Here is a 15,579-nt window from a genome sequence, read left to right as displayed (position 1 = left end):
AGCCCGATTCGTAACCACTACGCTACCAGAGCTCCTTTAACTGACTGTAAATGATAACAAAACACAAAAATGCTAAGTCCACACCCAGCACCTCATTGAATTTCACAGCTTATCTAATGTAAGGTAAGGCTCACTGCCACACCGGAAGGAGGCTTCTCTGAGGGGAAAACATTTAGAAAAATGTAGTACAGTACTGATGGGAAATTTTGTTGCATGTAGATATAACAACTTTAACTATTTGCTTGTTTTCATTGTAAGACCAAGTTTTTCAACTGTTTTATTGTCATTTTACACTTGTCTATTTACCAGAGCAAGGAGCTCTGGTAGCGTAGTGGTTACAAATCGGGCTGGTAACCTCAAAGCCAGCAGTTCAAAACTACCAGCCATTCTGCGAGAGAAAGATGAGGCTTTCTGCTCATGTAAAGATTTACAGCTTCAGAAGCCCTGTGCAGGGTCACTATGAGTCAGAACCGATTCCATAGTACTTAACAACAACAACAACATTTACTGGAGAATATATTAAAAGTCCTGATATGGTGCTGTAGGATAAGCATTGGATTGCAAAGTCACTTTGAACCGCAAGGTCGTCTGTTCAAATCCACCAGTCGCTCTTAGGAAACCCTATACAGGGTGGCTGTGAGTTAGAACCTACTCAATGGCACTTAACCACAACAACGTATTAGGAAAGATCTTATGATTTTAAGAATGTGGTTTTAGTCACAATTTTGTCCTTATGAAACTAGAAATATAAGCACATACTCATTCTGCATTTTAACGCATTGATTAATTTTCCAGAAATGTGCTAAATAAAATAGCCATATAAACTTACTGATTGAAATATTTAATTACTTTATGAGATGAGCTTAAATAAATAGAAGTCGATGAGCCAAGCTTAATAAACTTAAAATATGCTTTATTTACTCTCCACAATTTTCTGAACAGTATTTCTGTTTTCAATAATAAAAGGAAACTCTCAGTTAATTAATTCCTCACACACCACAATAAAATTAATCTTTAGGAGTTAAATACCATAAACTTCCTCAGGCATATTTGCTGATGTGTTCCTGTTTTAGTGAATGTCACATGTTTCATTGTTTAATGGGGGTATCATGTGGGTTCCATTATAGTCTCTCTTGTGCAATGGGTTCATGTGTCTGGCATTTTAGGAGACTGAATGCTAATTTCTGATTTAACTATGTCAGCTGACACACTGATCATTGACAATCAGTGCTGAAACAATCACCAGATCACAAGCTAAAAGCCATTGGCATGGTCTGCTTTTATCAAAATGGCAAAAATAGGAAACATGTGTTTTCAAGATCACATACTATAGATCCTTTGTAAATAAGCAGGGAGAAGATATAATCATATTTTTAGGCTTCTGTGTGAGTGTGTTCAAATTATTTTGCCCAACTTCCCCTCCCAAAGTCTCATGTGCCGGTAACTTTGGGAGAGTCTGACTGATGACTTGTAGAGCTTTGTAAATATGTAGTTTTATAAAGAACTACTTTGGTATCTGAATAGCTAAGGCCTTAAATATGAAGTCATTAAAAAATACATAGAATTGAGTACACACATACACACACACATATTGGGTACACAAATAGCATACTATAAGGACACGGAGTTCTGGTATGGCACTGTGAGTTAATGAGATAGACTACAAAGATGGTTCAACTGCAAGGTTGGCAGTTCAAGCTCATCAGCTGCCCCTCAGAAACCCTATATAGGGTCACTATGGGTCAGAACTGACTCGATGGTGCTTGACAACAAAAAATAAGGACATATACATCAGCATATACAGCTACAACAAAGACATAAATCTACCTTTTTTAGTTATGAATCTTATCAACCCAATTTTTTAATCAAAAATATATTTGACTAATTGAAAAAATTTCCCATGAGAAATAGATGGTGTATGTCACCATATGCTTTTGACTATTTTGTTGTTTTATGCTGTAGAGTCAGTTCTGACTCATAGTGACCCTGTCTGTAAGGGTTTCCAAAGAGCAGCTGGTAAGCTTCAACCACCAACCTTGTGGTTAAAATCAACTTTTCAGTGCAGCACATTAACCCACAGTGCCATACCAGGACTCCCAAACAACCACATATAATAGTCCAAAATTGAGACCAGATATATATGTATATAAGGAACTCTGGTAGTGTAATGGTTATGAATTGGGTTCAGAACCTCGAGGTCAGCAGTTCAAAACGACCAGCTGTTCTGCAGGAGAAAGATGAGGCTTTCTGTTCCCGTAAAGATTTACAGCATCAGAAACCCTATACCGGGTCATTATGAATCGGAACCGATTCCATGACACATAACCACCACCACCATATATGTATCATTCTTATTAAGAGCCATTGAGTCACTTCTGACTCATAATGGTCCTATACAGAGTTTCCAAGGAACAGCTGGTGGATCTTACCAGATGGTATACACAGGAACAAAATTGACTACATCTGTGGGAAGAAATGATGGAAAAGCTCAGTATCATCAGCCAAAACAAGGCCAGGGACAGACTATGGAACAGACCATCAGTTACTCGTATGCATGTTCAGGCTGAAGCTGAAAAAAATTCTAACAACTCCATGAGAGCTAAAATATAACCTTTTAATATATCCCACATCAATTTAGAGACCATCTCAAGAACAGATTTGATGCATTAGACACTAATGACTGAAGACCAGAAGAGTGGTGGGAAAACAACAAGAACATTGTACATGAAAAAAGCAAAAGGTCATTAAAAAGAAAAACACAGAAAATGATGTCAGAAGAGACTCTGAAACTTGCTCTTGAGCTTACAGATGCTAAGGCAACAGGAAGAAATGAGAAAGTAAAGGAACTGAACCAATTTCAAAACAGCTCAATAAGACAACATCAAATACTATAATGAAATGTGCAAAGATCTGGAGTTAGAAAACCAAAAGGGAAGAACACACTCAGCATTTCTCAAGCTGAAACAACTGAAAAAAAAAAAATCAAACTGCAATACTGAAGGATTCTATGGACAAAATACTGAACGATGTAGGAAGCATCTGAAGAAGATGGGAAGAATACACAGAATCACTGCACTAAAAAGAATTGGTCAATTCTGGACCATTTCAAGAGGTAGTATATGATCAAGAGCTGATCATACTGAAGGAAGAAATCTAAGTTACACCAAAGGCATTGGTGAAAAACGAGGCTCCAGGAATTGACGGAATACAAATTAAAATGTTTCAACAAAGTGATGCAGCACTGGAGGTGCTCACTTGCCTATGCCAAGAAATTTGGAATACAGCTGCCTGGCCAACTAATTGGAAAAGATCCATATTTGTACCCATTCCAAAGAAAGGGGATGCAAGAGAATACAGATATCATTGAACGATATCATTAATATTACATTCAATTGAAATTTTGCTGACAATAATTCAAAAAATAGTTGTAGAATTACATTGTCAGGAAGCGGCCAGAAATTCAAGCAGAATTCAAAAGATGATGTGGAACCAGAGATATCATTGCTGACCTCAGATGGATCTTGCCTAAAGGCAGAGAATACCAGAAAGATGTTTACTTGTGCTTTATTGACTACACAAAGGCATTGTGTAGCATGACAACCTATGGATAGATAACATTACAAAGAATGAGTATTCTAGGACACTTCATTGTGCTCATGAGGAGCATGTCCCTTGGCCAAGAGGCAGTATTTCAAACAGAACTAGGGGATACTGAATGGTTTAAAATCAGGAATGATGTATGCCAGAGCTGTATCTTTTCACCATACTTTTTCATTCTTTATGCTGAGCAAATAATTCAAGAAACTGGATTATGTGAAGAAGAATGTGACAGGGTCATTATGAGTCAGAACCAACTCAACGGCACTTAGCAACAACAACAATTGAAATAAAACGGAGTTTTAGATCAACTAGAGATTATATAAAAGACGGATAATAGGTACTGGAGGAGAGAGGCCTAGTGTTTTGGGGAACAGGAAAATAAGGAACTGGAGGAAAAGGTACCATTAAAGAATACACAAATCTTCTGTAATATATTTTCATATATCAACTCCATAATACTCTATAATTTCTTCTGTAGTTTATATAGCATACTATAATATTCTATGGTTTATATGTTTCATATGTTTTTATTTTTCAAGCAATTCATACTTCTGTGGGTATTGAAAGTATAATACACATCTCAATATTTCTGTTTTTAAGTGGAGTCAAGTCAGTTCCAACTCATAACAACCCTCTATAGGGTTTCCAAGGGGTGGCTGGTAAGTTTGAACAATGGACCTTGTGGTTCAAACTGACCTTGCAGTCCAGTGCATTACTTGCAGCACCACACACACAAATTTGTTCCTTAACTATATAATTATATGCTTAGTCTTATTTCTTTTACTACATCTTTAGCCTGTATCTTAAGAGTTGTCACCTGTGTTTGGTATTTGTTGATTTCTTATTTAACTAATTTCTTTCATTTATTCAATCAAGAAACATTTTAACTACTTTAACTGGGACAGCAATTGTGCTGGATATTTAAAAATGAGTTAGATACAATCCCTCCTCTGGGCATGTCCATAGTCTAGTTAGGGAGAATAGGATATAAATAGGCATAATAGGACAGAAAGATGCATAGCATTTTAAGAAGTCAGAAGGGAATTAATTCAAAACTAAGGCTGTTTACATTCATTAATTTATTTATTCAACAAATATTTGGGTCAATAATGAATTCTTCAAAACTGATACTGAAGCCAAATAATATTTGTGGGAAAATGATATTTATATCTTAAACCACCCACCTGGTGTGGCGCTGTGGGCTAATGTGCTGGACTGCAAAGTTGGTTTGCACCACAAAGCCAGTGCTTCAAGCTCACCAGCCACTCCCTGGAAAACAGGGTTGCTATGGGTCAGAACAGACTCAATGGCACTTAAAAACAACAACAACAAAACCACCCACCAAAAAAAAAACTCGAACTGTATTTTTTTCTTTTTTCTCCCTTCTAGTTTCATCCTCAAATCCTATCAATTTTGTCTCCCAAATACTATTTAAGTATGTTTCTTCCATGATTTGTTCAGATCATTTCTCACTTGATTTACTACTTTAGTTTTTACATGTCTCTTGCCTCCAGTCTCTCCCTCTTGGTATCGATTTTATCCCTTGCCACAAAATTGATCTATCTGAAACACAAATGAGACTTAAGTATCTTCCTTGCTTAAACTATTTCATTTCACTTACACTGCCTTTAAAATAAAGCACATGATTTTACAAGATATGGGGTCTGCCTTCTTCATCACTTGCATAGCTCACTACTTTCTTTCAGCATCAATCACACTGAAAATATTAAAGATATACCTGGATGTTATGGTCAATAAAGGATAGTGGTTATTTTTAGTGTTTTTCTGTGAATCGTCAGGGGCTTCTCCCAAACAAAAGTCACGTATCAATTCCTCTGTTGGCACATAAGATGGAAAAACAAAAAACAAAAAACATTCACTTCTTCCTTCACAGGGTCCAACTACAGTGTTTTTGTTAACTCCCTACACCTGTAAGTCAGAGTAGTCAGTGGTGGGTGGCTTAAGTACCAATCAGAGAAGGTTATTAATAAGAGCAATATCAGATGTATTAGGTGATGGAGGTTTATTGTGTAATTCTCTAGCAACCAGAAGACATGGAAAGTAAATGGAAAATGGTCTTGAAGTATAATTTGATAGTGAAATTGGACTTCTTTTAAAAGACACCTGAACAAATAACCATCCTTGACCCTCTTTAATACTACCCAACTTGTTAACTTCTTTTTTTCTTAAGGCTGCCATAATACTGTGTACTTGGCTCAATGTATCATTGAATTGGTTTACCTGTTTACCCACACTCCGCACGCGCATACACACACACACTCATTAGGGTAGGGATTATGTGTGTTTTAATTTTTGTATTCCTCACCACCTAAAGAAGGGAATTTAGTGAGTTTGATGAGGAAGGAAAACAAAACAAAATAAAGGCTAATAAAGAAATTAGTCACCTTATTTCAGTGATGGCAAAAGCATACTACCTCCCAGAATATTTATATTCCTTTAGTGGATAAAAGGATGTGTGTTGTTGACCCTGGATAAGAACATACTTGAATTTGACAATCTTCCTCAGCCTAAATAACCCTGTTGAAAAATTTTCACTTCTTATCCTGTGTTAGTTAGTGTAGTAATGAGTACCTTTCAGTATTCCTGGAGATAATTAATATCTAAATATTTATTACTAAAATATTAATTGAATTACATGCTTTCCGGGGGTTTATTTAATACCAGCTATATATTTATCAACAGATACTACAAAATAGGTTATATATTTTTAAAACAATTGATTAGCATGCCTTAGAATAATTTTTAGCTTCTTAAAAAAAATTATCTTCGAGCTAAAATTTTCCAGCTTGGCTTTGAAATAGGAAGCAAATTCATTTTGGAAAGGCTTAGGGAAAAACTGCTCAAATGGTTAAAACCTAATGAAGAGTGAAATAACTTATTTTTAACTAGTTGAAAGTCAGTTTGGATAACTTACACATGGTTTATTATAAAAGTCAGAATTTTCCATTATTAGTCTTTACTAAGTAAGTTCCTCATAACATATTTACAGAATAAACTGGTTACAGTTTTTTAACACAGTTTTTTGGTACAAACAGATGACCAGACCAAACCAAACCTACTGCCTTCTAGTCAATTCCAACTCAGATAGGGTTTCAGAGGTTGTAAATCTTTACAGGAACAGAAAGCCTCATCTTTCTACCACGGAGTGGATGGTGGATTTGAACTGACAACTTTGTGGTTGCTTGTCCTAAAGCTCTCCCAAAAATAAATAAATAAAACTTTAAAAACTTGAAGTAAATGTGCATACTGTCACCAGATGACAGTATGTATATTTAGTTCAATTTTAAAAAATCCAGCAGTTTTTGAATTTCTCTTTTGCCATTATGAACTACCTGAGCATACTTACGACACTTTATGGATTTCATGCTCACATGCATGTGATATATATTTTCATCCCCATAATTATGAGATAAATTGCCGTGTTGGTTACTTTCACAGTAATCTTATTTGCATTGATGGCAGGGGCTTCAAAAAGTTTGTGGAAAAAATTAAATTACCTTTAATTGATTTTGCCCATGAACTTTTGGAAGTTCCCTTTTGCTGTGCAACTTGAGGCATTTTCCAACAAACTAGTTCTGCACATTCTGGGTCTGAAAAATTGGTAATACAATGGACATATTTTAAGTAATGTGTGCTTGTGTGTTGGATGGAGTTGGAGGTTGTATAATATTCTGTCTTAGACACAAATCTTCAAAGCTAGTTGAAAACCTGTTTGTGATTATGTGTTCATATCTTGGTAATTGTATGTGATTAAATATATATAGAGATGCTCTGGTAGATTTTTAATTCTTATTTTTTGTAATCTACTCATTGTTGTCAATAGTTACCACCAAGTTAAGCCACTTAAACACCAAATATATTAATATGTACCCATACATGACAAACATATACAAAGGTATCTAGTTCATATAAACAAAGTTTTACTTACGCAATACACTGACAAACAGTAAAAAGAAAGTGTCAAGCATATAATGTACTTATAAAATATTTAAGAAATATAGCTATATTGATTCTTATTAATATTTATTAAAGAATTTAGGAAACTCAAAAGATAAGATTCTAATGCATGCATTTTGAAAATACTACTGAATAATCTAGATTTTAAACAATGAGCTTTAAATATACTTGTACTACTCAATTTGCTAGTAACTTCTGTTGTTGTTGTTAAGTGCCATCAGATGGGTTCCAACTCATAACAATCATTTATAGGGTTTCTGAGTAGTGGCTGGTGAGTTTGAACTGCCAACCTTTTAGTTCAAACTGACTTTAAGGCCCCGTGTTTATCCTACATTAAGACACCAGCTTCTAGACACTAGTAATGCAAAAGTACCACAAAACAGTTATTTGAGTGTTTTTCTATAAATCCAAATTCATAAGTAAGAGCATTTCACTAGATCTGGAGTTGTCTTTAAGACCTGCTCTTTGACCTCTATAATGGTGCTTGTTGAAACTTCATTTCATATGCACATCTCTTCACTACTGGACCATGCCAAGTCTAGCAACTCCCTACCTTCAGTCTTTTTTGCCTCTAATCTATTTTATCACCTATCAGTAATGCCTGTTTTCTCTCCATTTCTTCAACATGCCACTCAGACTTTGAATGATGCATTTCACCCATTGTAAAAGAGTCCCTCCTCCCCTCCACCTACAAATCAAGGCCAAATTCACTCTTATATTGTCTTTAACTATTCTCTGAAGATTGAAGCTTGGAATTAGTTCTCCGTTAATTCTTGCATTGTTGTTAAGTGTGGTCTAATGGGTTCCAACTCACAGCAACCATGCACAGGGTTTTTGATACTGCATATCTTTACAGGAACAGAAAGCTTTACCTTTCTATATTTGCTATCTTAGCTAGTTTATATAAATGCACATTTAGGTTTTAAATACCTAAACTTCTTTTACCTTATAAAATTTGAAAGCATTTTCTAGATTAAATACTAAATTTCTAGACTGTTGTTGCTTTTAAATGTTGTCAGTTGTCAGTCAGTTCCAACTCATAGTGACTGGAGGAAATCTGGTCTCAGGAATGAGGAGGTGGGAGGGGCCAGAGGACAGTCCAGGTGTGGCTATTGAGGTGTTGGGCAGGGTCTGGAGGGGCACCCATTGTGTTAGAAGAGGGGAGAGGGGTCGGGGAAGGCAGATCCTAGGTAAGAGGGCTCAGAAGAATTCACAGAATGGATGGGAAGGGTTGGGAGGCCGCACAGGTGTGGAGAATGAGGTCCACAGGATTAGAAGACTGCCCAGGTATGGACACTATAGCAGACAGCCTCTGGGGGGACAGCAGGAGAACACCCAGATGTGGTCATCAGGAGGCTGGAGGTCAGGGTCAGCCATCAGGAGGCCTGAGCATGCCTGGGTTGCGCTAAGATGGTGGTGTAGGCTAGAAGATGCCAGGTGTGGGGAATGAGCAGGCAGGCTGGGTCTCAGGCCACCCTCCAGGTACCCAGCCAGGAAAAGACTGGAAGGGCAGTGCAGGGATGGTACAGGTGACCTCACAGGCTGGAAGTGACAGAGAACAGAGTCAGAAGGTTTGGAGGGGGTGGGCTCCTGCAGCATGCTCCCAACCCAAGCCTGAGACCCCCTGACCCTCCCCACACATAGGGGAAACCCTTACACCTTGAACTACCCAAGCAGCCCTGGGAGCCACTGACAACCCACATATGTCCTGGACTCGGCGGCTTGAAGTGCCCATCAGGTTCAGAGGGAGCTTCATTGAGGGGCCGAGGAGGAGGGGCTCTCATCCTGGGGAATATGGTGAGGAGCTCGGGGGATGGGCGCCCAGGACAAGAAGGGAATCCTGTGTCTCTGGAAGATGGGGACTGCAGGGCAGGAGCTGTCACACATTAGGACCTGAGCATCCTGGATAATGCCAGAACCAGAACATCTCTGATCCCCACGGAGGCCCTGGGTCTAGCCCCGTATCCTGGAAACTGGGCGAGAGCAGGCATCAAGAACAAATACTTGTTCCCCCTGTAAGGTGAATGGGACAAAGTTCCAACCCAGTTCTCCTGGAGAGCCCTTACTACCCTTGAAGACTGAGCAGACGCGTTGTCATGAGAAGAGAGACTTGCTCCGTGCAGCTTTCCTGGTCTTTCAGAGCTGTGCAAGGCTATATTTTCTTACAACTGCTCCTAATAAGGCCTGGTGATTGCGCCCTTCGAGAAAATCCAACCAGCTCACACCCTTGGTATCCCCCAAACAGTCACTGTAACCCAAGCTGCCCTCTCTTCTTTTCCTTTGACTGGCCCAGCAGATACCTTTAGAAATCACTGTTGTTTTTTGCAGGTATCCAAAAGAGACTAAGACATGTATAATCCTGAGAGAACTGGTCTGCAGAGACTTGTTCAAACACTGTTGTTTGGAATAAATCTGTACAAGGATGAAATGGGGGGAAAAAAAACCTGTATAGGGTTTCCAAGGAGTGTCTGGTGGGTTTGAACTGCCGACCTTATGGTTACTTATTCCACAGTCCCACACCAGTACTCCAATAACAATTAATGCAAAGCCTTTTCATGTAATATTATTTATCCTTTCTCCTTCCTATATCATTAATTTTCATTTTTATTGGACTTTTTCATTAGCATACAAGTATATTTCCCCACATAGATATCTTTTTAGTAATAATATCTTTTTAGTTTTCTTGATCACACATCCACCTCAAGCTACTGAAAATCTCCTTGGTGGAATTGTTAAATCAACCCCTGTTTTTGTTGCTGTTAAGTGCCATTGAGTCAATTCCAGCTCATAGCGAACCCAGTATAGGGTTTCCGTGGAGAGGCTCAGGCTGGTGAGCTTGAACTGCCAACCTTGCAGTACAAATTGACCCTGCAGTGCAGCACATTAACCTGCAGCATCACACCAGGACTCCAAAACAACCCTACATGATGCCCATGCTGCTTGTAAAAAAACGTGTTTTTGAAAATCAAGGCAGTTCTGGTGTGGTGCTGCAGGATGATGTGCTGGACTTCTAGGTCAGTTTGAACTTCAAGGTCAGTGGCTCAAACCCACCAGCTGCTCTGGAAATGAACTCGATGGCACTCAACAACAACACTTTCTGTTGCCCATACTTCTTGTTCTACCTTCTATTGATCACACTCACTCCAGCTAGACTTTCTCACACACCATTTTATTTAAACATCCACCTTGGCAATTGTAGAGCTTTTGAAAATACTTATTGCTTCTCTAACTGAAATTTTTTCTTTACTTTGGGAACTCTGAATTTACCATTTCTCTTAAAGCTCCTCTGCAGATTAATTTATCTCCTGACTTTAAGTGTTATTGTAACCTACAACCCAATCCTTGCACCTCATTTTTAGCTACAGTTAGTTCCTCAGTGGTCCAATCAAAGCCTTAAGTTCCAGATAGATGCTGACCATTTTCAAAATGTATGTCTCTTATGTGGACTTACCTAGAATTCTAACTTGTTTATGAAGTGTCTAATGAAGACTTCTAGTTGAATAGCTAATGGCAATTTTAAACATAAAATGTTCAAAAGGGATTTTTATTATTTCTCTTCTTTGGCTTCTCTTTCCCGCTTACCCCTTACCCCTGCTAATCCTGCTTCTCATCTATGTTTCCAAACTCCACAAATGGTAGCAGTCGTTCAAGTGAAAACCCTGGGAGTTTTCCTTGAGTCTTTCCTTTCTATTATTCTCATCTGTAAATAGTCATTAAGTATGATAAATTCTACCTATTAGAAATCAAATATATCTTTCTTCAGTGTCACCACTGTGGTCCAGATCAATTTTACCAATTGTTCAGCCTTCTGTATCTGCTTACTAACTGATTACACCTTCCAAACTCCAGCTCAAGTGATCTGACTCAATCATTTTTTCCCCATGTTCTTATTTCCTTTGTCCTGTAGGATACACGTTAGGCTCTTTTATATTGTTCATAGGAGCCTGGTGTGGCACTGTGGTTTAATGCTGTCAACTGCAAAGTTGGTTTGAATCACAGAGTCGAAAGTTCAAGGTCACCATCTGCTCCTTAGAAACCCTATATGTGGTCGCTATGGGTTGGAACCAACTCAACAGCACCTAACAACAACAACGTTATATTGTTTGTAAGACCATATATAAACTGACCTCTGAGTCCCCTTGAAGCCCCATCTAACTCTACTTTCCTACTGCATTATTTCAACCAGGCATAGAATTTTTGTTTTGTTTGATTCAACACTCCCATTTGACTCACCATCTTCAGGAAAACTATTTCCCAGTCTGAAGCACTCTTTGCTACTTTTACCTGGATTACTTAAAAATGTATATAAGTTTCACTAAAGCATGGCTTCTTCCTGGAGACTGCCTTTGACCTCTTTGACTAGGTTTGGGGTACCTATGATGTAGTCTATAGCACTATATACTTCCCTATCTAAACAGTCATTATTTTTTATACTAACCATTTAATGATCATTTTTTCCTATTAAGCTATAAACTCTGAGGCAGCTAGATTAACAGAGGTAAATCCAGGTATTTTTAAGCCTGAAACTTAATTTGGAATACCCTTCATTAAAGATAAAAATACAAAATTTGTGTATACAAACAAGGGTAAAGGTAAATATGTATTTTTAAACAAGAAATTAAAACAAGTATAAAATTAAGGAAGTGGGTAAGATTAAAAACACATGGCCCTGTGAACACACTTCTAGGACCTCCCTCAGAACCCTGAAAATTAAACTTCATTAATTTCTCAGTAAATCCACCTCTGCATATTAGTCTTTTGAAAGCTCTATTTCTTATGCCAAGAGTAGTGCTTAATACATAGCAGGAGCTCAATAGATATTCTGTAATGAATACATTGGGTATTTTAATTCAGATTATCCATACATTTGTCATTCAATAAGTTTTTCAAACATTAAATTTCAAAGAAATATTTTATATGTTACAAATTGTTCTTTAGTTACAGTTTTCAATTATTTGCTATTATATTTCAAATGACTAATAATATGCATCACTAGTTAGATCCTTAGATCATTTGGCTTTATGAAAAAAGTCTGTTGCATCTTTTACTGAGTGGAAAATACCTGTCGATTTGCATTAAAATATAGATAGAATAATCTTTTAGTATGTGCATTTTTGTGTGTATATATATGTAGATATATAAACACATTTGCATGTGTCTCTACATTTTTATAGATCACATATAATAAACTTCAAGATTAATTTTGAACTGGTTTTTTGTTTGTTTTGTTTGTAGATCTTCACAGAAACAAAATCTTTTAGAGAGGACCACCTGTTTTCTGTTTTCTGTAGAAAATATTTTGCCAAACATCAATCCCTGGAGTTACAAGCAGCCAGAATGCTATATAACTTAAAGAGTACATAAAGTGCCTTCTTAACTATGAATCTGTCCATAACTTTTATGTAAGACATTATTTGAATCAATACAATAACATCTAAACGATAGGCCATTTTGCTTAAATCTTTGGAGTTTGTTAAAATAAAAGTTGGTTCAGTTAAGTTTTCTTACAGCATTATACATTTGCTGGGGAGCTGCTGTGATCATATCAAGATTGTCAGTCCAGTATGTGTGTGTGTGTGTGTGTATGTTATAAAATGCCACCCTCTGATCAATGTGCACCCCCTCCCCATTTTCCTAAATACATCATGAAAAAAGGATGAGGTTTCCGCCTTAATTGCTTATGCCTTTTATTCACATTCCTCTCTCAGCCAGAATTGTGAAAAGAGTGTTAGTAAAAGGCTGCACAATAGAGCTTTTCATTAGGCCTCAGCAAGGCACACAAAAGAAGGCTTTTGGAAAGAGTGAATGCATGAGTTTAATTTGCAGGTGGAGAGTAGATAAAAGGTGCTGATGCCTCTATTATTCTCTTACTTAGGTGACCCTTACCCTGTTCAGCTGATCCCAACTACCATGGCAGCTGCTGCCGCAGCAACACCAGGCTTAGGCCCACTCCAACTGCAGGTAAGTCAGGGAACAATACAGAAGAGACAAAGGTTAAGTAAATATCGAAAACAGCTATTATCATGTTAAAGCAAAATAAAACCGACTAGTGATATTTGTCTCGCACTTTTTTGTTTTTAAACTTATTTTTACTGAACCTTAAACACAAGTTAAGAAGTGAATTCTTTTAATTTTAGCCCTATTTTCTCTACTGTAAGCTTTTATTGCCTGTTATGATTTAACAAATAAACTATATAGTTGCCTTGATTACTATTTTTCATAATTTAATCCCAGAATGGTCCCCATCAAGAGAAAAGAAAAAAGAAAAAAACTACACGAATATATTAAAACAGATAATAATGGATTAAAGCATTTAAAATTGTTCAAGATTCCTAACAATGAAGCATTCTGTAGGTTTGTTTATTCTCCTGCTAATGCCAGTGTGGCACACTGTAGGATAACCATTCGACTATAAGTAGGTTTGAACCACAAGGTCGGCGGTTCAAACTCACCAACCACTTCTTAGAAACCCTGTGCAGGGTCACTATGAGTCAGAAATGATTCTAGGGCACTTAACAATAACAAATACCAGCTCAATTGGTCAAGCAAGTAAAAGTAAACCAAATAAGCAAGTCATTAAGTGAGTACAACTCTATCTTGAACATCCCAATTAAGACCATTTTAACTCTGCAAAGTATATATTTTCATGCATCTAAGAATGCCAGTGACAACTTTACTGAATGGACAAGTAACTACTTTTAGAAATTTTGTCTCAAGGGTTGAAAAGAAAATCAGTGCAATGATAGTAAAGTTAGCTTTCATTAGTTGTTTTTATCATTGAATCAACATTGTACAAAATTACATTTTCCATTGTTATATACCTTACAGCTATGCATTTAACAGGAAAAAAGGTCATCCAATAATGGGATTTAACTCCTCTGTGATAAGTTTAAGGAGTCCTGGTATGGCTGTAGGATAAGCACTAGACTGCTAGCCACAAGGATAGCAGTTCAAACCCACCAGCTCTGTGGGACAGAGATGAGACTTTATGTTCCTGTTAAGATTTACAGCCTCGGAAACTCAATATACAGTTGCGCTGAGTTGGAAGTGACTCTATAGCACTGGGTTTGGTTTCGGGTTGATGATAAGCTTATTCTTACCTGACCCTGAAAGACATAATATGCCTGTAAAGCCAAGTGTAAAGCCGTTGTGCTTAATGAAATTGTTTTCATGAAAGTGCATTGTCATGATAGGTGACCTTAGTCTATAAGGCAGAATAGAGTTCTATATCATCATATCAAGAGACAGATACATCTGGTTAGCACATGGGATTGTCAGAACTGGTGGGTTTCACAGAAGGAACTGTCCTTGTGAGAGCTGAGACTTAACTATGTTCTGCAGAGGTTAATAACATTCATTCCTAATCCACCTTTTCTACAAAAAGCTGCAGTGTTTGTCTGTTTCTCTGATATGGAAAAACCCAGGGAAGTATTAGAGACACAGGGACAATAAATGTAGCAATGTTTGGTATCCTTCTCAATGACATCTGGGGAGTAACTACAAAAGAAACAAATGATCACAATAGGAAAAAGTAAAAAAAGAGGGGTGGAATTGAAGAGGGGGAAATATCCAGCAATAGATTTAAATGTGGAAATAGGAGTTTTCAAGATTTAGTATGTTCAGTTTTCAAAGCAAGTTAGACACTCTTGTTTCATTTCACTCTAGGTTTATAGGTGAGAGGAAGTCAGGGTAAGATAGAGACATGTTGTATTGCAGAACTCAGAAATTAGCTAGTAGAAATTAGCTCCACAATCTCATTTTCTTTTTCTGTTCAGACAGTACTAGAATATTAGATTAAAATTACCTTTTATTTCTGTTCACACTTTTTATTATAGCATAATATGATAATCAGATTCCCTTAAAATTTAAAAATATAAAAGTCATTATCAAAACCTTAGAAAAATTAAAGCATACACATATCTGCTCTTGTTTTAGCTATAATTTTATCTAAAATGGGATAAAGTTCCTTTTACAGATGTCCTATTGTTCCATTCAAATGTT

The 15,579-nt window shown here is 37.1% G+C and overlaps 1 protein-coding gene across 4 annotated transcripts in view; it reads left to right on the top strand.

Moving 5' to 3' along the window:
- The window catches only part of SOX5 (SRY (sex determining region Y)-box 5), a 592,387-nt gene that overhangs the window by 408,933 nt on the left and 167,875 nt on the right, over nucleotides 1–15,579 (top strand). For all 4 annotated transcript variants that reach the window (XM_006866949.1, XM_006866948.1, XM_006866950.1 and 1 more), the window contains one exon: nucleotides 13,454–13,539. In XM_006866949.1, coding sequence (XP_006867011.1) covers nucleotides 13,454–13,539 — 86 coding nt within the window. The remainder of the gene's footprint in view (nucleotides 1–13,453; nucleotides 13,540–15,579) is intronic.

Source organism: Chrysochloris asiatica, unplaced genomic scaffold (genome assembly GCF_000296735.1).
Source record: "Chrysochloris asiatica unplaced genomic scaffold, ChrAsi1.0 scaffold00098, whole genome shotgun sequence".
NCBI classification, from domain to species: domain Eukaryota; kingdom Metazoa; phylum Chordata; class Mammalia; order Afrosoricida; family Chrysochloridae; genus Chrysochloris; species Chrysochloris asiatica.
The sequence above is the reverse complement of the archived record's forward strand: the minus strand, read 5'-3'. Positions and strand labels throughout refer to the sequence as shown.